At 35.1% G+C, this 26,039-nt stretch overlaps 1 protein-coding gene across 3 annotated transcripts in view; it reads left to right on the top strand.

Moving 5' to 3' along the window:
• The first annotated feature begins 395 nt into the window (after positions 1 to 395).
• Positions 396 to 26,039, top strand: part of arhgap15 (Rho GTPase activating protein 15) — a 42,735-nt gene continuing 17,091 nt past the window's right edge. Inside the window, exons 1-12 of one of the 3 annotated variants that reach the window (XM_067410605.1) lie at positions 396 to 533; positions 6,162 to 6,304; positions 6,995 to 7,054; positions 7,379 to 7,440; positions 7,793 to 7,880; positions 8,741 to 8,830; positions 18,682 to 18,780; positions 19,038 to 19,176; positions 20,627 to 20,749; positions 22,596 to 22,694; positions 22,785 to 22,862; positions 23,189 to 23,323. In XM_067410605.1, the coding sequence (XP_067266706.1) occupies positions 6,170 to 6,304; positions 6,995 to 7,054; positions 7,379 to 7,440; positions 7,793 to 7,880; positions 8,741 to 8,830; positions 18,682 to 18,780; positions 19,038 to 19,176; positions 20,627 to 20,749; positions 22,596 to 22,694; positions 22,785 to 22,862; positions 23,189 to 23,323 (1,108 nt within the window). In that variant the 5' untranslated portion in view covers positions 396 to 533; positions 6,162 to 6,169. Of the gene's footprint in view, positions 534 to 554; positions 577 to 6,161; positions 6,305 to 6,994; positions 7,055 to 7,378; positions 7,441 to 7,792; positions 7,881 to 8,740; positions 8,831 to 18,681; positions 18,781 to 19,037; positions 19,177 to 20,626; positions 20,750 to 22,595; positions 22,695 to 22,784; positions 22,863 to 23,188; positions 23,324 to 26,039 lie in introns of those variants that run through there. The other 2 variants (XM_067410606.1, XM_067410607.1) reach the window with 2 other exon arrangements.

Below are 26,039 nucleotides of genomic sequence, written 5' to 3'. Positions count from 1 at the left end.
CCTCAGACAGTTGAAATGGAAAGCCATCTGGTTAGACTTCATAAAAGAGAGAAAAGAAAAAAAAAAGAATAAAATAAAAATCATATATATATATCCTTAAAATAATCCTTAAAATATTATGTAAATTATATGGAAAATCACTTCCTTCAACATTTATACAGACCCAAAAACCAAAGTGATCTGACCCTAAAACCAGTTCTAATTTATCCAATCTTCTCCAAAATAAGAGTCAGTCTGATCATCATATCTATCTCTATTGGAGACATTTCAGACTGAAATGGTGCTGATCTCCTTTCATCTGTTCTTGTGAGCTCAGCGGCCATCTTGTCTGAAACTGTTGTCACAGGCCTCAGGAAGTGAAGAGTGTGTGATAGCAGAAGCCCCATGTATGCACTAATGCTTGCACATCTTGAGAGACGTAGTGTTTGAGTGTCCCATGTGACTTGTACACTTCCTCCAAACGACACTTTCTCTCTCTGTCTTTGCTGAAACAGGTTTTGAGCAGTATTTTTTGGAACCGGACTGAGAACCAGGTACGAGTGTCCACTTTATACATTTTTAGGGCGGCAGCACTAGGTAATGACAAAATATATGAGAAAATGAACAGAGATGATGCGACTAAATAAATGTTTTGTGGTTACTGAAGATTTACTGATGGTTGCTTACATTCTAAGCTAGATGCGAACCTGTTTCTATAAGCTAGATCCTGATCCTGATTTAATATCTTTCTTCTGCATATTAAGAAAATTATGCTTATAGAAAAGTAGGTCCGTATAGGGACAGTTATTTTACATGCATATCTAGAGCTAATTATTATGTATATAAATATGTATATAAATTTAAATGTGTGTGTGTGTGTGTGTGTGTGTGTGTGTGTGTGTGTGTGTGTGTGTGTGTGTGTGTGTATATAATATATATATATATATATATATATATATATATATATATATATGGCATTATACAATATAATAGTATTATTGATATTATTTATATAGTTTGACAATTTGTCAGATCAGCTAAAGAACTTTCAAAAGAAGTTGTTTCTTGAACTGAAATGTTTTGATGCCTTGATTATATGTGATCTAAATCTTTGCATGCAAAATTTCCCAAAATTATGCCAAAAATGTAAAAACTAATAAGTTGCTTGTTAAAAATATAAAAATATATATATTTTTTCAAATTGTAACTTTTATTGACAATTCAATACCCTTAAACAGGAGACTGCAGACTGTTGCCCACTCTTAAACCACTGTAAAAAAGGCCACTTGTCATGCACGACTGAAAGTGCCAGTTTCCGCTATGCTTTTTTTTTTGAAGATTTATTTATTTCCTGTCATGCTACAGTGTGTTATCATAGCAGCAGCAGATTTCATGGTTTATCAGACAGAGAAACATTTTAAATAAATATACATATAGAAAGAGTCTTTGACATGTTTACAAATTATAGTCCAATTGAATTCACAAAAATGAAAGTAGATTAGTGTTTGATAGAATTATCACTTTCTAAAACCTGTTAAGAACCGACAAAAATGGCTGTTAGTGTGAAGTGTACTGTAGAGTTTTGCAAGAGCTGGTTGTTTATTTTGTCGTAAACCATTTAAAGACGAATTAAGGGAAATTATTAACTTTTTATTCTTGTTTAAGTGTATATATAAATATATGTGCATCTATCTTAAAATGTAGATGAGAAGCTTAGATTCTGTAAAAAAAAAAAAAAAAAAAAAGGCATGACAGATCAGTTCCTCCACTCTCTGGACGATGGTGCAATCACTCTGTTGAAACATTCAAAAAACATATTATATAAAAAGCTGCTAACAGACAGCAAAAGAAATAATGACACAATAGTGAAATATGCTGAAGAAAACATCCAAATGTAGTTTCTATATGTAGGCCTTAAACATTTTACATTTTATAAAAGCTCAAACTTAGAAGATAAAATCAATTCAAGAAGTGAATTCAGCCCATAACTTGAAAAGACCTGTAACATTTTAAATATATTGATAAATTATAATGATTTTGTCAAAGTGACTGTACTACAATGAAATTGATTGCAATTCTAGTTTGATGCAAATACATTTAAAATATTAAAGCTGCAAGCAGCGGTGAAAGGGCCCCCGCACCCAGGGCCACCGCCACCTGGTGGCTTTAGGAAAACAGTGAACAGTGTGGGTGACATGCATGTAAGCAAGTAAATGCAGGAGAAATATAGCAAAGTCATTTCAAAGCACTTTGACTATAACTGAATATTGCCATGTAGATGTCTTCAGTCCAGGACTATTATCAAACGTGAAGTTCGGAGCAGTTCGGACATTGCATGCCTGAGTTACAACAACTTCCTGTTTCGTGGCGTTAATCGCATACATTAGCACTTAGCCATGTGCTGCATGATTTAACATGTTTCTAGCATGTTTGGTACTTCATGGCATATTAAAATGAGTTTCTGGGAGTGAATTACAGTGCAAAGCATGCCATTTCCTGTAGCCAGCAGGTGGCTGTGACTAACTGGATATTGGCATATAGATGTCTTTAAGCCAGGACTCTTATCACACGTGAAGTTTAGTGAAGATCGGACACTGTATGCCTGACTAACAAAAGCTTCCTGTTTCATGGCGAAACATCAAACTTTGTCTGGCTGCCGCAGACACGCCCTTCAACGAAAACTCAAGTTCTTCGCAATGTACTGTAGCATCACTATGGCCTTAAGATTAGACAGATCAAATATGATGTTGATCTGGTTAAATCTCTATGAGGAGTTAATCACAGTGTAAAACATGCCATTTCCTGTTGCCCACAGGTGGCACTATGACTGTAACTGAATATTGCCATGTAGATGTCTTCAGGCCAGGACTCTAATAAAACATGTGAAGTTTGGGGCAGATCAGACATAACTCTAGATCTACGCAATATAACGTCACAAAGGCCTATAGATTAGACTGACCAAATATGATGTTGATCTGATTAAAGCTCTAGTAGGAGTTTGTTAAAGTACAACATCTGGAAATGGCAAAAACTGCAAAAATTTTGCAGAGAAAATTCAAAATATCTCACTTCCTGTTTGTTTTACAGATTTTGCACCCAGGGACTTTTTTTTTAGGTATTGGGATGTTACACGTGTCTACCTAATTTCATACCTGTATGTGGAACGTAGCGTGAAAGGTGCTTAATTGAAATTTTGTAGGTGAAGCTATCGAGCCATTTTGCCACACCTAATTCTGAAACCCATATCAGACGTAAATTTTCACCACTTCTGACATGTGTGCAAAGTTTCATGAGTTTTCGAGCATGTTTAGGTCCTAAAAAATGCGATTCATTTCGGACAAAAAGAAGAATAATTGACCAAGCAATTACAATAGGGTCCTCACACCACTGGTCCTTGGGCCCTAAATTATTTTACTGTGGCATGTGCTATTACAAAGCCAACTAATAATAGATAAGACTGGTGCAAGTTGTCACATGGGGAAATCAGGCCTACACTCTACACAAGTTTCTATATAAGGAAAAATGACTTAAATGCTTGCATACTACTTTGGTGTTTAACGGATTATTTACAACTGGACTAAGCTGGACGATAACTATTTTCTCCAGAGCTGCTGTATAGATAAATGAACTAAATAAATAACTAATCAACTAGTCAATACTGAACTTACTGTACTTAAGCTGGAAAATGACACTATTTTCTTCTAGAACTGCTGTGCAGCCAACACAAACTTTGTTACATTATTTTCCTGCTATTACTGTAAAGCTGCTTTGAAACAATCTGCATTGTAAAAAGCGTTATATAAATGGTGTCTTGACTTGAGACGTACATTTTTTTCTATGTTTTAAGTATGTTTACGAGTTGTCTAATTCATAAAACTTAGTTAAAAGTGAATTCAAACCAAATAAATTATTTAAAACTAAATCAAAAAAATAATTCTATGATAGGATCCCCCCTAATAGGTTCTATATGAAGCGCCTGAAGATGGCAGCACCCTTTAAGGTTCTATATAGAACCTATTCTTCTAAAGGCCCATACCAGTGGATGATATCATTCAGTTTATTTAAGGCTATGTCTACATTAATCCAGATACATTAGAAAATGGTGTTTTTGTTTTAAAATGCTCCCTGTCCACACTAACATTTTCAAGTGTTTTCCAAATGTTGCTCATCTACAATCTACATCGAATACCTCTGTTTTCACAGTCCGCACTACAATGCATTTTCAAATAGCTCCATCTTTAATGACAAAAAAACTGTCTCAGTGTGGACGGAAGGTCAAAATGGAGAGAAAAACATGCGTTTTTAAATGAAGACATATTAGTTTGGACAAGGCTGCAGTTTTGTCGTCTGTCGCTTTTGGGGCTGTTTACACGACACAGTTTTTAACTAAAAACGGAGGTGTTTTGGGGGCCTGAAAACACAAACTTTTGAAAATTAGTTTCAAAATGCAAGTTTTGAAAATGATACTGTTATCGTCTCCGTGTAATGTACAAAAATGCGGATTTGTGAAAATGGTGACGTCATGCACATGTGTATTATGTGTTCTGTCTATGGATGCATAGTTTTTCTTTACAAATTGACATTGCCAACTACTGGCCGGGCATGCATAATACAGCATTTTAATCATTTTTGCAGATCAACATTGTCGTCTGTATGCGAATAACTCCTTAAAGCAGGATGGATTCTGATTGGCTGTGACAGTTGGGTTATGGAAGTAAAAACTCCATTCATTTTCTCCATAAGGAAATTGATTTTGAACAATAACTTATAAACCTTCAAAAACCTACTGTGAGCAGTGAGATTGTTAATCCATGGTATTTTCTTCTGCTGAAGCCATCATCTTATTTTTTAAAATAATCGTGTTTAACAATTCCTGGTAAAAAAAAAAGTGCATTACCCATGATGGACAGAAAATGATACCAATCAGAGAATCGAGCTGTTTAGCTCCGTCCACTCCCATGAAGCACTGCGAATGGCATTATCGATCTCCCTACGCTCTCAAAATACTGAAATGTTTGTTATATATATGCATATCTTGCAAGAAACTTAAAATATATTGTTTTTATACATATAATCAACATTTGTAAATGAGTTATATTTCTCCTTTATTTTTAATTTGGTTCTGTTCACAATACTTCATGGGATTGTCATTATTTCCCTTACTAAAACGGTTCAGTGCACAGTCTTGTACCTTTGTCTTTTTATCAGTTTTTCAATTTTCTTTTTTTTTCTTTCTTTTTTTGCTTCAAATCAAATTTTGTAGTGTTGTGATTCACCACGTATCTGTTTGGCTTAGTTCATGGCTTATAATTCTTTAACAAAGACTATTTTATAATCCCTATGGGAAAAAATACATGTAAAAACAAACAAACAAACAAAAACTTTCAGAACCAGCACTGCTGAAAAAGGGGTTTTAAATGCGGCCTCCAAATGTGTCCTTCGTTTCCCGTGAAATGAAGGATACAACAGATGGATGCGTCAGACCCTTGCCTACCTCAGAATTCATTGCGCACTGGTGACGACAGGATTTTTTTGAGAGAAATTGCCGAATTACACTTTAAAGTATTGGTTTTCAACATACTCAAATATCTAATGATAGAAATGTAAAAACAAACAAAAAACCTTTAAATCAGATCTAATGTTCACTTATATCTTACTAAGAAGTGAATATATAGTTCAAAGATGTGTGCTGTGTTCTCAAAACAAGAAAATTTTTCATAAAATGTTGTCACTTTTTTATGCTATTTATAAATTGAAATTTTGGTAACACTTTACAATAAGGTTTCATTAGTTAACATTTAACTACATTAGTTAATATATCTTTGTTAATATTAATTACAACATTTACTAATACATTATTAAAATCTTGTTAGTCTTGTTAGTCTTAGTCTTGTTAGTCTTAGTTAATGTACTGTGAACTAACAAACAATGAACAACTGTATTTTCATTAACTAATGTTAACGAAGATTAGCAAATACAGTAACAACTGTATTGCTCATGGTTAGTTCATGTTAGTTAATACATTATGTTTAACTAATGAACCTTATTGTAAAGTGTTACCGAAATTTCTGTTGGCCAAATCAATGCTTTTATTATTTTTGTGTCTGACTGATGCATTGTTCATATTTTCAGCCAATCAAAAATGATAAATAACAGATTTTATGTTATTGCTATTTTTTCAGTGTCAGCGATGCAGAAGCAGCCAGCAATGGTGCTTCCTGGAGCCGTTCAGATGAGGATCAAGAGCTCTCAAAGCAACACTGGCGAGAGACTTAGCCAGACAAAGTCTATGGTCTTACCAGAGCCTGACACACTACAGAAACCTGTGAGCATGAGCACAATCACACGGTCCAAGACCAATTAAATGATTTTATGCCTCTCTGTCCATCTATGTTGCATGAGTGTGTGTAAATACATGCAACATTTGCAGCATTTCCTGTTGCATTGGCTGTTTTTAGAAACACAGACACAGAACAGCAGAGGGCAGGCCAGCACTGCTGCACAGGGCCTGCTGCTTTTACTGCTGGGAAAACTGAGCCATGTTCAGCAACCTAAAACTAACACAAAACATAAATAAGCTGCATCTGCTTTCTTGTTTCTGTAATAATAATTTTGTGTGGTAGTATGTTCATTTTTGTGATAGACAAACCTTACACTAAATTGTAGTTTTATTCAGAATTATGATCGAAAATAAAATTAAGTTAAATATGAGATCTTACATAGAAATATGTAACATGCATGTAAAAAAAAAAAAAAATAAAATAGTGCAGTCACATTACAAAGCAAACCTTTCGCTGTAGGAGAAATAAAATGACCTGATAGGATATAATCTGTAGTTTGATAGAACATTTAAGAAAGATGCATGTGTATGTCTCCAAAAAATAAATGATTAATTTTAAAATAAATTACAACATTTTTTTTTTTGGTCGTATCATGGTCCATAATCTCATTCAGGCAAATGAATATTATTTGGGTGAGAGATATATTCACTTAGCAACGCATGCTCTTTGTTTAGATCAACCGTCACCGGAGGAACCAGTCTCAGCATAACATTGATGGTTCTATTGGGCCGCAGGTATGATCTATCGTACCTCATCCATTATCACCATCGCATAAAATTGGGTTTTTGGATGTGAGAGCCAGAAGAGCCAGCAGTGAATGATTTACACTCACGAAAGTTAATCATATAATGATTATTTTGAAGAATGGAAATCTGAGCTGTATAAACAGAGTTTAGTGTTTCATTACACAAGAAATGGGATGGTTTCAAAATTAACCAATAAAATAAATTAAAATGCAGCAGCCAACCAGAGTGTTTTTAAGCTTCTGTAATTTTTTATTTTTTTATTTTTTTATTTTTGGAAGACTAAATATTTTTTGTGTTTCTGTTCTGTTACAGACTCTATTAAAAGGAGAATATTTGAACAAAGCCAAAATTGCTGAAGGAGGAAAGAAATTACGGTTTGTTTGTCTGTCTGTCTGTCTATCTATCTATCTATCTAGTGTGAGGTTGGTCACACTTTAGTTTGGGGAATGCATATTCACTATTAACTACGACTTTTGCCTCAATAAACTCCTAATTTACTGCTTATTAATAGTTAGTAAGGTAGTTGTTGTAGTGGTTAAGTTTAGGTATGGGGTAGGATTATGGGATCATGCAGAATAAGACATTATTATGTGCTTTATAAGTAATAAACAGTCAATATTCTAGTAACATGCGTGCTAATAAGCAACTAGTTAATAGTGAGAATTGGTCTCCAAACTAAAGTGTTACCATGAGTTTAAAGTGCAATAACCTCAATTATTTTCACAGGAAAAACTGGACTTCAACCTGGGTTGTACTTTGCTCCAATCAACTATTATTCTATAAAGAGAGCAAACAAGAAGCTGTGGCAAATTTGGTAAGACCAGAGCACATATTTGCACACACCCAATGAACAAACAATGAAAAAAAAAAACAATGAACAAATATTTCTGTCAGCTGATAAATGTTACCTTTATAATAAAATAAATATATGAATAATGTGTAAAATGAGAAAAATAAAACATAAAAGAATGTAATGAATAGATACAGTTGTGCGCAAAGCAGCATAACTGTTAGCAACTGGGTGGGGAAGCATAATGATTTCCATATTTGTCTCAGTTCTTAACGTTGCTTTGATCCTGACTATTTAAAACACTGCTGAAAAAAGAAATATTCATCATGCATGGGATATCATGCACAGGACTTTACTGCCATATTCTTACTCTGCTGATTTGAGCAGCATGTGGCAGCGATAGAGACATGAGGTGAAGAAGAATAGAGGTTTACTACTACCTTCACGTGCTTGTCATGCTTGTAAATGGTATGTCGAGGCCATCGATGGGGTCAACTCATATTAGTTTCAACATCACTCATGGTCAAGTGGCCATAAAGCCCCCGAGCTCTCTGCCATTTCTTAGGGCAATACACACAGAGGTTATCAGGATGAAGTTAAGTATTTTTGCCACCTCATTAAAACCGTAGGACTGTATGAAATGCCTCTTTACATAGCTTAAAAGCCTGACATAGAGCTTTTTTATTGTTTCTGCTGAGCACAAACAAATTATTGCAATCATCTACTATTATAAAATGTTTGATTTAATAGGCGGTCCGTCCTGTATCAAAACATTGTGTTCGTTAATTCTTTATTATTTCACAAAGTCACGTCAGACATGAGAAACGTGGTGTTTCTATTAGTATCTTGGCAAACATGTTAATGTAATTGTACTTTTTCCACAGAAACCAGGTGGTAAAGCAGATGGTGTGGATCTGTGTGGGGCTGTAATCGAGTGGACATCAGAGAAATCCAGTCGAAAGAACGTGATTCAGGTAGGACAGTCGAACACACTGAGCCAAAGTTCATCCTTCAATCCATTTTATAGTCCGTTAAAACAGGAAAAACTATTCGAAAACTAATGATTGCACTGCAATCTCTGTAGCTATATAATGCAGATGCATATTATTTAGTAAATCTTGATAGTGAAGATTTGCCGGAAGTGCCATCGGTCTTGATCTTGTGTCACAAGGTCTCACTTCTAATAACATCTTGGGCTTCCTGCTTCATCTCTAATAATCTGTCCTTCCTTTTTCAGCTCATACTTTGTAACACCAAACTGCTCAATACATGTATGAAGTCTCAAGGGATTGAAACCCATTTGCTTAGTGAGCTTAGCATCCACTTTCACCAGGCTTGATATTGTCTGTCGAAGCTAGTGTCATACCTCTTAAAAACCCTCAAGAGAAAATATGCACAGTCTTTTATCTGCATACCAGTGATTGGAAAAATCTTTCAGCATCTTTCAAGTACTTTAACATCCAAAAGCGTTTCATGACATTTCTGTCCAGTCATTGTTGTGATGAACTCTTTTTATTAGGGTTTATCTAAAGCAAGATAATCTTTCGACTTGTGCGCAAAATGCTTATCAATAGATTGATAGCAGAGTTAGCTCTCATAATGAGGCAAAGCGAGGATAAAAGGGCGATTTCTGATCTCATTGCGCACTTATAATATCTTATCACCGCCACTGTACTTGCTGTCCAGTATTTTGCCCAGAAATCTTTTTTTTTTTTTCTGCAGGAGAGATTAAAAAGGCATTAAGCAGTAATCTTAAATAATCCCAAACTCTCACACAGAAAAAAGTGCATGTAATGATGGTACCAAGCCATTTCGTAGTCTGCCACCACTGTCAATCAACCTCAACCGGGATTAGAAATTAGTGTGCAGGCTCGTTAATTCAGCAGCGTGGAGAGTTAGATTTGCAATCTGTGAGGCATTCATCCGAGGTCTCGAAGATCTGCTCGGCTTAGGGCAAGACAAAACACTTGTGTCAGATTGAGGGATAGTTGTGATTAAGGAAGTTCACGTTCTTTCATTGGAGGTTTTGATCAGTGTCTTAAGCATCTGGAGTTGACTTTCATTCCTTTTTGTGCTTCTGTCACTGCTGATATTAACCTTAAATGCTGGTGCAGATCCTTATATCTCTGCTAATACCAGGATTACAGCATTTATCAGTTGAAACTTAGCAGCCTTGAACCTCAATCATAACGCTGGAGGTGCTTTATTTAGCATTTTTGCAAATTAACTTATTTGAAATGGCCATAAATTTGGAAATTGTGCACCAAGGGCTGGAATATAAGTTTTGCTAAAGACATACACTACCATTCAAAAGTTTGGGGGTCAGTAAGATTTTGTTTTTTAAGAAAGATCTTATGCTCACCAAGGCTTTATTTATTTGATCAAACATACAATAAAAATAGTTATTGTGAAGTATTATTACAGTTTAATATAGCTGTTTTCTATGTTAATATATTTTAAGATGTAATTTATTCCTTTGATGGCAAAGCTGAATTTTCAGGAGTCATTAATGCAGTCTTCAGCGTCACATGATACTTCAGAAATCAGTCGACCAGTATATGCTGATTTAGTGCTGAAGAAAAATTTCTTGTTATGATTATTAATGTTGAGAACAGTTGTGCTGTTTAATTTTTTGTGGAAATCTTGATACTTTTTTTCAGGATTCTCTGATGAATAGGAAGTTCAGCATCAGTTTGAAGAAAAAAAAAAAAAATGTAGCATTACAGATATCTTTACTGCCACTAAAATTAATATCCAAACTTTTGAGTGGTAGTGTCAAAAATCTTTCATATTACTTTGATATGTGGCAAATCACATGACATTTATGGCAACTAGTGAATAAAAGTCAAGATGCATTTATTCTGATCTTGAACCAAGAATTAATAAAAATTCTCATCACAACGTTGTTCAGCAGTTTGACTCTCACAGCCTTTCTGGTTCATTTAAAAGGGTTATGAACCCAGGGAGACATATGCATTTATCACTTTCAAAGCTTTCAATCTAAATCTGTTTTCCTATGCACAGATGAAACTCTAGTGCTTCTGAGAACACCACAATTCTTCAGAGAAAGACCACTGAAACAACTGATTTTAGCATCACATCAAATTCAAGACAAAAGTAAAAGTATGACTGAATCTGCACAATTTCTAATTTCACCATTTGTCTAGTCAAATTAACAAATTTCAACTCTAACCCAAAACTTAATTGTATGGACAGTTAAAACATTGTTCAGAATATCTTCTTTTGTTTTTTGCAGCAGAAAGAAAGTCATATATGTTTGGAACAAAAATAGTGACTAAATATGATGACAGAATTTTTGGTAAATTAACCCTTTACATCTTACCTGTGAGGGAAAAAAAAAAAAAAAAAAAAAAAAACAAGTACAGAGTATTTTCATTGTACTAAACAACCCACGGAAAAGTATTATCTTCCAAAACATTCATCCTGAACACCAAAGTCCTTTCTTGTACAGCCTATCAGTTTTCAGTGCAGCAGGAAACAAAAAACATCAGACAATGGAAATCCAATTCTCATCGCATCCGTGTTTGCGTCACCTGCGTGAAAAAGACTATCAAATCCAGCAATCCTGTTACACAAAAGCGACTGCACTAAGACCTTACAACTGTCTCATATTATTGACAATAGTTGCCTGGCATGAGTGTTTGAGAATCAAGAGGAAACATCTGAAGCTGATTGAAATATCATATGCTGGCATGTGGCGTCAAGCTGGAGAGACAGCAGAGCTAAAACTCAAACCGTTGCACTCTCCTTTCACCTGACACATTTGAACATGAATTAAAGGGGGAATCCTTGGCTGAGGTCAGTGGGACAGGGCGAACACGAATAAATAAATGCCTCCTCAAAAAGTGTACAGAGAATAAGCAGCAATTATGAACCAATTTGTACTGTTTGGAATGAGGCCAGTGGAGGCTATTGCAATGTTTATAGGCACTGTGATAAATAGCATGTGGTTGATGTCCATACGCCATCTCCTGAACTATCCGTGGAAGTGAAGATCTTTGGCCAGGCACTGTCAGATCTCGTGTCTCATGCATTCGGCACCTTTCGGGCATGTTTACTGCTGATTATGACAGACTGACTTACAGTGAGTAGGAGAGATCTGACTCTTCAAATGGCTTGCCTAGAAGGACTGCTAAGTATCGTGCTTTTGAAAGGACACTTTACAGAATTGAGCTAATGAAGTGATGTATTGTCTAATTACAGAATGTTGTTTAGATTGTCACTCACTGCGGTACATGTAAACAGGCTTAACCTGACTGTCACGGCAGTGGGACGCTCAATGCTGGACTTTCTATCAAAATAAATTTGATCCAAATGACATAAAATTGCAGGCTAAAGGCGAAGTGTATTTAGCTATTTATGAGCAATGTTAGCATCCATTTTAAGTAGTACTTTAAATGTTGACATTTTTCTTTAAAAAAAAAATGTCTCTCTTCATTTTTCTTCCTATTATTATTGTTATTTATTCCATCACAGTGTAATTTCCACCATATCTCAAATGATGTTTAGTGTTTATTAGACTTAAGTGATGGAAATTACATTTTTTACATTTTTAAATAAAATGGCTGACTCCTTACTAAGGGTAAATCCATTGCTAGGATTTAATGTATCCTAAATATATATAATTAAATAATATTTTCTCCCTTTTTGGCAGTTTGTTGTAATTTTGATATTGAAGTCACACTGTAAAAAAAAATCCCCATAAAATTTATGGTAAAAAAAACGGCAACTGTGGTTGCCAGAACTTTACCGTAAAAAATACGGTAGCAACATTTTAGGTTTTAAGGGACAGCACTTAGTTTGCTGTCTATTTTACAGTTTAAACCGTATAATTTAAAGGTTTATATTGTAATAATTAAAGTTCATAACTGTTTATTTTACACACTGTAAAAAAAAATCAGTAAAATTTATGGTAAAAAAAAATAAAAAAAAACGTATTTCATGAAAGACAATACTAATATATAGAAGGTGCACACAGTGTCATTCACACAAACACTAAACACAATCATGGTAACACACATTAAAACTTTAAAGATGCAATAAACATTAATTTAACAGCATTAGATGTAACATAAAACACCTATGTACGTAACGAAAAACTAAGAAGAAACTTCAAATGTGAAGTGTCACGCAGGGAATGTCAATTTTCATTGTAAATTATACAATGACTTGTTATTTTTCACTTCCAAAAACTGTATTTTACTGTAAAATTACATTAAATGTACCGTTAGATCTATTACAGTTATTCGCCGTATATAGTACGGAAAGTTTCTGTAAACCAACTATTTTTCACCGTAGCATTTCTACCGTCTTTTACCTTTAAAATCACAATCATATTTACAGTGCAGTACAAAAAGTTTAAGTTATTAGAAATAGTTTAGATTATCTTGGATTTTAAAATGTAATAAATGTATAATATTATCTGAGTCAAGGGTAAAACAATAAACTCTACACATAAAAGACATCTGAAAAGTAGTAAAAATAAATGATGAATATATGCTAAAAAGTTGCCAAGACACTCTTAATGTCACATTCAAGTTGAAATCTGTTTTAATAAAATTCCACTCCTGTGACATACAGTATAAGAGTCTGGCAGAAAATAGACATTGTTTCAAGCACTAGATATTAAATATATTACTGCACCTCTAAGCTTGCGATCACACAATCTTTTTCTTAAGACCACTTTGAAAGAGGGCTGAAGGAAAGGTATTTGCTTGCCCTCAAAGCTGCTTACATTGTATCGAGCATTAATTTCAGTATTCATAACAAAACAATATACTTTATATTCCGGAATAATCACGGGGTGAACAAAAGGATTTGAGATTCAGACAACAGATTACAAAGGAGATTAGAGCAGCAAAATGACTCTCTCGTAGCAAGAACATACGATTTACAACGCCTCAGTACAAATAGTTATTGCCCAGGAAAAATAAAGAATTCACTTTGTGTTTTGTTTTGCTTTTTTTCAATTTAAGAAGGTTTTGAACCGTAATTCAAACCAACATACAAAACCACTGCTAGAGAAAACACATTGTGTAACAGTACTTTTGACATTAAAGCCCTTGTGACATCTTCCCGGTTTGACAACTAGCCCTGCTCGCTTTTATGTATCATCATTATGTTATTTCTCACTTAGACTTTCAATTCAACTGTTCAGTTGTGGCAGTTTTTGTATTTGCAAATTACAACTCACAATTTTAATCAGATCGACTGATGGTTCAGTCCTTTACGAGAATAGCTCGCTCATTTAAAATTGCAATCTGGTGAATGTCTGTTACAGAAACAGTATTGCCACTGGTGAAACACTTTACGAAGATTTTGTTTCTGTCATTGTTATTATTAATATTTTGAATGTGGTCTATGCAGTCTAAACCATTGAATTAAACATTGTGCACGAGAAAGCATCAGGGGAATGCAGTGCATCTTCCTCCATTCCCTCTGATTTTGCTTTTGTTTTCTCCGGGAAGCCAATAGCTCTCTAACCCAGACCCATCTCAGGAGTTGTGGAAAATTGGAGATAATTAACCCTACTATCTAATGCGCTTCAAAGTTGAGTTGTGTCTTTATGTAGCTTTCAAATTAATGTTTAATTTAACAGCAAAACACAAATGTTAAGTCACAAATGGCATTCTGGTCTTTGTACCGCTCTTCATAATTAAAAATTAATGAAGAGTCAAAGTGAGAGCCCAGATATTCAAATTCCTCCTCATTAAACAGTGTGATTAAAAGCGTAGTGCTTTTATATACTCTTTCTTATTTCCACTCACACAACACAAAACTTTCCACTAGTCCCAGTTTTTCAATCAGCTACTTTTTCCTGACCAATAATATTATTAATATATTTTTATTTTTATTAATATTAATAATATATTTTTAGCACATTATTATTATTATCTTATTTTATTTTTAACAAAAATAACAGCATTGATAAGAAATTGTCTAACAACACTGTAAAACAAATATATTTTCATGATTTATCACAACACATTTTTCTTTTGTCAAATCAACTTAGATCATTAATGTGGTTCAGATAATATAATATTTTAAGTTTCTGTTGATTAAATCAATCGCCTTCATTGTATTAAATTTCAATAATTTCAATGAACTCAAAATTTTAAGGCAAAAACGTATTTATTTTATTTATTTTTTTAAGTTAAACCAACAATTCTGTTTTACAGTGAAGCTGTCTGGGGCTATTTTCAATGGCAGTAACAAACACTGCAGATTTAATATGAATTCACCAATGGTAAATACAGGATTGTAACGTTATGTTACTGTATGTACAGTAATATTACACTGTAATGGTCCTATTAAGTTACTTTCACTTATATTTAATGCACACAATAACAAGTTTAAGTTGAAAGCTTAATATGTCACATACCCTCTGATGCAAAGACCGAGAAATGTCTGCGCATTTCTTGTAAAACGTTAAAAAAAATATACGTATAGCTATGTATATACAAAATAAATGAGAGTTAACGGATAGGAGAAGAAAGAGTATACTTTTAGAAGAAAATATACAATGTTAAGCCCAGTGCATCATAAATAGTGCAGCATAAATAGTACAAGATTTGTTGTGTAAGCTGCCCATAACAGCATTAACTGTCCATAGAAAAATGTGTGCATACCGCATACTGCAATATTGGCATTATATCTATGGGCCCTTCTTTTCCATGGGCAGCACCACATGCAGAGATGAAACATGGCATAAATTATGAGTGCTTGATTCTAGGGAGGTATTGGTGAATATAGCAATGGATAGTTGGCTTTTTTCAGAAACAGAGGGGACAGAACTCATGACTCATCAGCTAACGCTCTCAGATAATCTTCATGAAATCAAAGACCAATGTGATGTTTGGTTTTGAAACAGCTTGATTTACAGGATGAGCTATTTTGAAAGACGTATAAAATGTGTTTCAGTTTAACTTAATCGAGCTTTGGTGTTGAATTTATTAAGGCTGGTTTGGCTTTGAAATACTATTCGAATTATTTGATACATTGCGTGCTGGGTTGTGAAACACTATCAATGTGCTGTCTTCCGAATCAAAGTCGAACGGCAATACGTCAGTGGTTCATTTAATTTTGAATGTCCGAAAAGAATGAGAAAAAAGAATGTTGTGTGTCACATGCATAAATCTGTCGAATCTGCATAAAAGGGGATCACTGATATTGCACGAGCTTCACACGTTGTACGACAGCAAAACCAGAAAGAGATGTGAAACTGCCATTGAAAGTTTCTGATGACCTGCAGCACAAATATCCGTCATTAAAGTGGATCTGTTTCACCCGTTCGAACCGCCAATGAGGATTCCAACAAGTCCACCCCACTCCAAACTATTACTGTCATGTCCGCAGGCACCCTCCAGGAAAGAAGGAGCTTCAGAACAAACATGCTCTCTCGGATGTTCCACTCTGAAGAATAGAGGGATTGCAAACACACTCTGACAAGAATTGTGCCCCTAACCATTCCCTCTATATTCACTCCATCCCCAAAGAGACTGCTTGATTCCCCCTGCCACCCTCTCTCAAAGTCAGAAAAGTCTGTTTTAAACGGGGCAAACTTTGGACGTCTATGTGTAGTGACTGTATGGGGGGGTTGTGGGGGAGAGGGATTATGGGGTATTCTGTTATCTGGCCTGGTATTTTTAGAGACTGACCACTCTAAAATGATTTTAGGTTTTAGAAATATGCAGTGTCAGCTCTCTTTAAAATAACAAGTGTCTCTTCCGTGCAACGGTATTTGACAATTCTGACCTTAGCGTTGGTGTTTGCTTGCATTCTTCTGGGAATGCCACTTATTCTGTGCGACTGTGCCATGTGACGTTATGCCAGTCTCAAGAAATATGTCTAATGTTTAGTCAGGTATCACACTAATAACTTGTCAAAAGGCTTAGTGCATCTGAAATTTCTCATTTCTCATTTTATGGTCCTTTTTTGAGTGTCTAATTGTGTCACTGAGATATGCCTTCTTCAAACAGTGTTTATTATTGATTTGCAATGGTATTTTAATAAATAAATAAATGTACTATTTATTAATTGTAAAATTATCTTATACATTACCGGTCAAAAGATTAGGGTTGGTAAGTCTCTTATGCTCACCAAATCTGCTTTTCTCTCATAAGTCTCTTATGCTAACCAAGTTTAAAACATGATAAATAGTAATATTGTGAAATATTATTACAATGTAAATAACTGTTTTCTTTTTTTAATATATTTTAAAATGTAATTTATTACTGTGATGGCAAAGCTGAATTTTCAGCATCATTACTCCAGTCTTCAGTGTCACATGATCATTCAGAAATCATTTGAGTTTGAATGCACACAGGCTAATTTCGAGCTACAGGCAAAACAACGAAAAAATGTCAATTTTAGTTGAAATTGAGGTTTTTAAAAAATTAGTTAATTAAGCCCTCGTTTAGAGATCCCAATGTTTCAAATAGCAATTAAACATCTAAAAGTATCTATCTTTTTTTGTACGTTTTCTAAGAGGAGTACCTGTCCTTTGTCCATGAAAAATGCTGTTTTTTTCTGCTCGCTTCTGGACGACTGACGCTTCTCTTCAGCACAAGTTTGGTATCGTTGTAAAGCACAGCATTCCAACTTTGTGAATATTCATAGCAAATTCTTGATGTCATGAGTCTAAATCAATGAAATGTGATTTTAAAAGTCATGCTGATGTAAACAAAACGATCTTACTCGTGCTGACTGACAGATCCGAAGCTTCGCGCACAAAGACACCTCAGACAGCGTGCGATCCTGATATACATACACAGAATTACAGCATTTCAAAATATCTGTCTTGGCGTGTATTCATTCAAACAATAACTAATTTTTGAAAATTTGCTCATTGCGACTCATTTTGCCACCACGGCTCACATTTGCTGATTTGGTGCTCAAGAAACATTTCTCATTATTATCAATTGTTATTATTGTTAGTTTTATTCCAGGATGCTTTTATGAACAGAAAGTAAAAAAAAAAAGCATTTATTTGAAATAGAAATCTTAATTATAAATGTCTTTACTGTGACTTCTGATCAATTTAATGTGTCCTTGCGCAATAAATGTATTAATTTAATTTAAAGGTGCTAAAGAGGATCTTTTCGTCGACTGAGAATCCAAAGACTGTTAGTGAGTTTTTGAAATGAGCGCATGCGTAAAAACAACCCCCCTCCTTCACAGCTCATTTCGAGGGAACGCCTCCCAAAACTCGTACACGAGTATTGGAACCCGAGTGTTCGTTTACCACTGGCATTCGCTGTGTCGTGTTCGTGGATTCATTATGTCAGACTCACCGCAGGTAACTCATAATCTGCTGTTGTTATTCCTGTCTCCTGACAAAAACATTGCATGCAGCGCCTGTGGAGTGTGGAAAGTTACTGGAGAGCGCAGTGTAAAGACAGTTTCAAGTAATATTGCAAAAATGTATAAAACAAAACATCCTCTTTAGCACTTTTAAGAGGTTAAAAAAAAATAAAAATACTGGCCCCAACATTTGAAATACTTTTTTCTTCCAAAATAAAAACAATATTTCTTTGGTTACAGTTAAGGAAAAGCAAGCAATAAAAGATCATACTATTTTTAGATTTTAGCTTTAGCAAAATCAATAATAGTGTGCAGAAGGTAGATATCAAATACAACAATAATTGTTCTATTTAATTCTAGGTTTGTGATGTAATACAGTTTGATTACTCTATTTATACACAAGTTTTTTAATTCGAAGGGGAATGTTCACACAAAGTTTGCCAGCTGTATTTGTTTGAATGAACTTTTTTTAACTTTCATTTCAACCCTCTTTTACCAACAGATAACCACTCCAACTGGTCATGAGTTTTTGCTGCAGGCAGATCACTTTCCAACCATCTGTAAATGGCATGATGCCATCAAGAAAGCAGTGGACAGTCTGGTATGTTATTTCTTAAAAGACAAAATAGCATCTTGCACGTTTTTGCATTAACATGTACAGTACTCATCTTGGAAGTGAATCATTATCTATCCTTTATATGAAGGACTGTATCTTAAAACTTGGAATAGGCAAATAGATGGTTGAATATACTAATGCATTAATAGCTAAGTATCTAACACTGGGATAAATAAGCAACATTTTTTGGATGTTATTTCTGCTTCTATCTGATGAATCTTTTATATGATGTTGTGGTGTAGTCGAGTGGAGCTGGAGGCCAGAGCAGTGGTAGAGCGGCCCTACACAGATCCAACAGTACAGAATGCGTCCCCAGACCAACCTGTGAACCCTCCAAACCTAAACCAAAAGAGACCAAGTCTGAAAACAGACGCTCCATCAGTGAGTAACACGTGTGTGTGTTTGTGTTTGTGTGTGTGTGTGTGTGTGTGTGTGTGTGTGTGTGTGTGTGTGTGTGTGTGTGTGTGTGTGTGTGTGTGTGTGTGTGTGTGTGTGTGTGTGTGTGTGTGTGTGTGTGAGAGAGAGAGTGGGGGTGATAACTGGCAATCAGCAAAGAGAGCTCAGAAACAGTGAGTGTGTCGTGGGTTGCAGACTTGCTTCTGCACTGTTTATATCTAACTCATTAATGAGTTAGCAGTGCAGATGACGTTCTGTTCAGACTTTATTTCACCAAATGAAATGTAGGTCATATATATATATATAAATATATAAGTAAAATGGACCCTATTTTAGGATCATTATGATTTTTTGCATTGTAACATTTTTTTGCATTTATTTTCTTGACAATCAAGCAGTTCTCAGTACTGTAACATAAAAAGTTTTAAAGTATTTATCTTTTTTCACTTCTGTTAATTCATATTTAGATACAGTAAACATATAATACAGAAACAAGAATCTAATGAGTATAATGGAAATTTTCAACAACAACATAAAAAAAAAACAGCAACTCAAAAGCAAAATGAATAAAATGTGCTTAATTGTCATTAATCAATACTTTGCCATGCTACTATATAAAAATCATAATGGTCCTGAAAATAGGCTTCATTATTTTTAAGCAAAATATAATTTCCTATTTTCCTTTTGATTTGGGCGTGAAATGTGACTTGGACAGTTTGTTTACGATTCATTCTTATGATTCATTTTTCATTGCTTCTTTCTTTGTGCGACTGTGGTCACATTCTAAACAGGAAGCACAACAGCACCTTGACCACATGCAGTTTGGTTACTGTAACAAGAACATCCGCATCTGCAGTAACATGACAACTATAATAAAATGCAGACACGTCATCTCATCGCATCATTTACCATACGAGACCGAGACCAACAGAAGCTGAATTTCAGACAATATATGTATACGACTGTTCTGAACTCCACTGAGATGTTGAGTTAGACGGAATCAGTCTGCTCTCTGTCAATCATTATTATAAATTACAAGCTACTTGACACTCTCCAAGCGCTTCTGTCATTGGTAATTGCAGCATTTTCTGCCCTGAATGAGTATCAAAGAGAATTAATTTACTACTGTAGCGAATACTGGGCAGTAGCTTCGAGCTCTCGCTAGTCACATACTAATCACTGGACTTGTCGAGGTGGTGTAATATTGACACTAACATTGGCAGGAATCAATAAATAAATGCTGTGAAACGAGATCTTCACGTACACTGGAGAATATTTCAACAGAAATAGTTTTTCGGGTGTGCTTTTGAACAATGTGTAGAAAGGAGACGGTCTTATTTGCATGAGGAGGACTTGCACAAAGACAGCCTCAAAAGAATGTGGCGAGTGCTCAGTGACAGCATTGTTCCTGTGTCTCCTCTGATCCCCCGCACAGTGTTCAAGCTGAATTACAGCGCCTCAGACAGCGCGGACAAGAATGGAGTTAAGAACAGACTGAAGAAGTTCATCTCCAGACGGCCCTCCATGAAAACGCTACAGGAAAAAGGCCTTATTAAAGGTGAAAGATTTGCCATGTGCACTCCATACATTTATGTGATGCTCATTGCCAACTATCAGTTTCAAAAATCCCACATTTTTTACCTATTCATTTAACAACTCTTGTAGCCCAGTTAATAGTCATAATTACATGCTACATAATTACAGGTTACATATTACGTGATGACATATGAATGTGCAATCTTAGGACATTAGTTTATTTTGGCTCTGTGTGTTTCCATATTAAACACAACTGTGACCCAGTTAAAAAAAAAAAAAAGGGTAGCAAGACATTCTTTTTCATTTACACATTATACCAGTTCAAGAAGCAATCCCTGATGCGGATTCTTAAAGACTGTAACTAATTTATTCCATTTATGGCATACACCAAACCTAACATTAAAGGATATTTTAAGCATACTTGGAACTCTCGGATGAAGGTAATGATATCTTTAATTTTCTCTGGTGTCAAAAAGACCCTTTAATGTAGTATCTGTAGGGGTAAATGGGAGATCAAAGAGGACAATATTGAGGGAATGAATAAAACTAGTGTGGGATTAAGAGAGTAGCGCAGGTGGCCCCTAACACAGCTATCGCTGGCAGAGCTCCAAGGCGAGCTAGCCCGCTAAACAACCATCTTGAAATTAGGAACGTTCCATATTGTACCGATGCTTTTTAATAGTCATTTATTTAGAAATGCCCCTCCTGCCAGATATTTCTCTAGGAAAGTTCTGAATGCGCATTTGTATGCAAAGGTGGCTTGCTCGCAGTCATTTATGCATTTAGCACATCGCCACTTCCCCCCCGTTCCTCGCGGGTGCCGAAATGAGAGCAGGACATCTTTGATGTTCCAGAAGCCTCTGGGACAGCTCGCCCGGTCCTATATGAACTCAAAAAGCCAAATGATGAGGACACTTACACCTCTGCGCTGACAACTGTAGTTTTGCTCATTATGGAGCGTTCTGATCCTTTGTGGGCCATCTTTGAAATATGACTGCCCCGAAACATTTCACTATGTATTTCAGCTGTGAAATTCCTGGGTCACACTTTACATTATAGTGCATTATAGTGATGTATCCTTAAATAAGTAGATCTACTGAGCACCTCGTAATCTGTAATTAGTTTTGAAGCAGCTTGTCATTACTCATTGCTATTATCTGCAGCTGTCAATATTTTTTTTTTATTAAATTAATTAATTCATGTTATGCTGATTAATTAATCACAAATGTTATTTTTTTATGTGTGTGTGTGTATATATATATATATATATAGTTGAAAATGCCCACAAAAAAGATAATTACATTAGGATAAAGACATTATAAAGATAAAGACATTATGGTGGCAGACGAGTAAATCATTGAATAGACAATACAAATTTTATTTTCCATATGATTAACATAAGCATAAACATAATTTTTGCACCATGAGCGACAAAAAATTAAGATGCTGAGATAAGTTAAGTGCATTATTTTTTCATAATTAATTGTGCCAAATTAGCACATTAAAAGAACTGTTCTAATAAAATAATAATAAATATTATTATTGTTGATAATAATCATAATAAAGATGCTTTGTTATTTTTCATAATGAATAGTACTAAATTAATATGTAGATCTACTGTTATTATAAATAATACTATTAATTATTACTATTATAAATCCTACTGTATTAATAATGTTAATGTTTTATTGTATTAGTCTTATTGTTATGATTAATAATTACATTAATGATGTTATTAGTTATGATATTAATTAATAATGATAATATTAATGATGCTTTTTATATTAATAAAAGAACACCCGTGACATGTACAAAGTGTTAGCAAATCCTACATTTGTAAATGCCCTCACTGACGTGTTTTTCCATAGATCGAGTGTTTGGATGCCACATGTTGACCCTGTGCGAGAGAGAAAAGACCACTGTGCCCAGATTTGTCAAGTTGTGTGTGGAGGAAGTAGAAAAACGAGGTATGGCTTAAAAATTATCCTTTTTAAGAAAGAAAAAATAAATTATGTAGGTTTTATCACATGCCTGGCTGACTAACCCCATCCTCACAGGCCTGGAGGCTGATGGGATATACAGGGTGAGTGGCAATTTGGCCATTATCCAGAAACTACGCTTCCTAGTTGACCAAGGTAAGTTTAATTCCGTAATTATTTATTATCAGTGGTTGCTTTAAGGCCAACAGTTGCATCAGTGTTCATCTAAATGACGTATTATCATTTTAGTTCTAAAGACTTAGCTGAAAGTGGTTAGTTTGTAATAGGCACCACAAATTGTTTGATAAGGATTTTCATTGTGGTTTGATATGCAGTGAAATGCAGGCAGGACAATGTGCTCGGCTCTCTAGGGGCGTATTAACGTTGACATAATGATTAGCATTTTTTAATTTCCTCATCAAACGACTGTTGTTTTAATTCTCTCTGTTGGCTTCTCTGACTGTGCCTCTCTGTTTCCCCAGAGGAGGAGCTTGACTTGGGCGACAGCCAATGGGAGGACATCCATGTCATCACCGGAGCGCTAAAGATGTTTTTCCGTGAACTGCCAGAGCCCCTGTTTCCTTTTCGCTTTTTTGACTTGTTTGTGGAAGCCATTAGTAAGTACTGAAATCAATACGAGCAAATCAGTGTATATTTGGGATTAGAACCTTAAAATGTATTACAAGGAATGATTAATTACCTTTCCCAGAGATGTTAGACTTCTGAATGCTCAAAATGTGTTCAAGTATTCAACGGCAACATCAAGTTATTTCTATTCATGGTTTACAGCGTATGTCCTCCTAACTGTAATTTAAGCCACGGATGGCTAAACCGCTCGCCACTCTTGGGTTGAGATATGCTATTTGGGATTGACCCTCTTAGACGCATTCTTGCAGATCTGTCAGCCAAAAGGGGTCGCTCTTTGAAAGCGAGGTGCTGAGATTATTCAAACTCCCTGTTTGGGGAATGGGGGAATTTCTCAGGCCAGAGGGCAAAGTCAGGGCCTGTGGTCCAGACAGAAACTGTCACCAGATCGGCCTTAGTGTCACGTGTAACCTCCCTCCAGCAACACAGAGCAAACTCTGGGCCTCATCTCGAGCGTCCAGCTGACGCCAGTGTGTTTCTCTTGGGCAATCTACCTTCTGAAAGGCATGTACCTTCTGAAATATATGTATGTACCTTTGTGCTTAAAACAACATTTGTCCTGCACTTTTGTTTTATGACTTGTTCGATTTCTGACGCCCTGTTAGTTTAAAAACAAACACTTGCAGATTAGTGGCCGTGTGAACTACATAGTGGCGATAAACTATGTACTAAGCTGTATATGGGCATGTAAATAGAGAGTAAGTATAGAGCAAACAGGGAGTGCAGAACATTGTAGGCACAATTGCAGCTTTATGGGCCTAAACACTGTGAACAGGAATGATGGAAGATCAGTGTAGAGAACACCCAAACCCCCATTTTCTAACATATAAAAACAGCTATATATTTTCATGTATAAAGACCTACAGTACCATTCGAAAATTTGGGGTCAGTTTTTTTTTTTTTTTTTTTTAAGAAATTGATACTTTTAGTCTGCAAAGAAACATTAATTTGATCAAAAGCGACAGACATTTATAAGATCTTTATTTCAAATAAATTATGTTTACTTTCTATCCATTAAAGAACCCTGAAAAAAAATAAAAATAAGCAGCACTAAATTCTATTGTCAGTTCAACCGAATTAACTCCCGAAAAATACAGGTAGTGACAAGCGCATTTGTACGGAACCAAACTGGACAACTAGTTGTTAATGACGTAGTTTAACGTGCATGAGAAATGTTTCTCTCTTCTTTATGTGCGGTGCAAGAAATCACAGGAAAAACGGTACGAGCCTTGACTCGTTCATGTTGCCAGATCTAGCTAGAAAAACAACAAATAAGAACAAGCACACATAAGCCGAAATACATCCAAATGATTTATGCTGAAAACAATACCAAAATATCACAAATCCACAACTGCTCACTAATAAATCCATAAACTTGAGTTATTAAAGCTTAAAAACAAGCCCAAAAATGCTTGAATGATAATAAGTGGACATGGCAACACTACAAGAGCGCACTCTGTCAAGCAGCCTTTCCAAGCATAAGCAAAACATGATGCCTTTGTCGACTGTGCTTTAGTTAAAATTGCTGAACATAATGAGTCTTTTGTTGCTGTAATTTTTCTTTGGTCAGAATAGCAGATATCAAACACGCAAGATGGCAGAACATTGCTATGGTTACCACGGTGTCAATCATGCAGTTTCGGGAGTGAGTCGTGTTCTGTACACACATGGAACGATAATTTAGGGAATTTCTCCCGCATTTAAATGCAGTTGTCACTCATGAAACTTTACAGTTTGTATGTGGCCAAAAAAGAGCTTTTTTTTTTTTTTTAAATCTTAACCATCATCTGAACAAGTAACATATCTGCCACTTTTGTTCTGACCAGCTGTGAAAAAAGCAATAAATTGCGCTGCCAATGTTGATTAAATCGAATGATCGCTTAGCTTGGATCGCATCAAACCATGCAAATTATTATTAAAATTTGTTCTCAAATTATTAATGTTAACAACATCAACATTGCGTGCATCACCTGTAGATTTCAATTTCTGAAGCCATTCCGACCACAGTCGGAGTCTTTTGCTTTTGACTACAGGTGAATCTCCAGTTGTCACTGATGATTGTCATTAGAAACTTTCTGGAATACAATCCACCATCAGAATAATGTTTAAATATTGCAGCTGCTGTGAGAAAAGTCAATAAATGATCCTTCACATGTCATATAGCCTACTAGCTGGGACTCTGTCTTTATGTAAACAGACGTGGCGTAATGACGCAAAGACGAATGGCTGCTCGAATTTTCAGCGGAAACCCAGCAGTAGCATTTGAATTAGAAAACATTATTACAAGCTTACCATTGTGAATCAGGCTAAGGAGATAGTTTTGAACACTGGTTGGTTATGTGCTTGCTCAAAAATTAATTTTGAATAATTTTTAACCAAACAAAATTATGGACTGCAGCTTTAAGGCACAATATTTAAGATTTTTGGATTAAAATATATCCAAAAACCACTAGAAATGTTATATATTTTGTTGTCTTGTTTACTTGCATTACAGATGTTTCCAAGAATGTTTAAATCCAGAGAAATAAGCAATTTTAACTTTTGTCCCATCCCTTGTCATTGCGTCGCCTATACCTGCGTTAGGTATGACATCACAAATTCATAACTTCAACTTGAGGATGAGTAAATAATAACAAAATTTCATTTTTTTGGGTGAATACCTTTAAGCTCTATTGTGGCCCAATGAGG

Source organism: Chanodichthys erythropterus, chromosome 14 (assembly GCF_024489055.1).
Source record: "Chanodichthys erythropterus isolate Z2021 chromosome 14, ASM2448905v1, whole genome shotgun sequence".
In the NCBI taxonomy this organism is placed as follows: Eukaryota; Metazoa; Chordata; class Actinopteri; order Cypriniformes; family Xenocyprididae; genus Chanodichthys; species Chanodichthys erythropterus.
The sequence above is the reverse complement of the archived record's forward strand: the minus strand, read 5'-3'. Positions and strand labels throughout refer to the sequence as shown.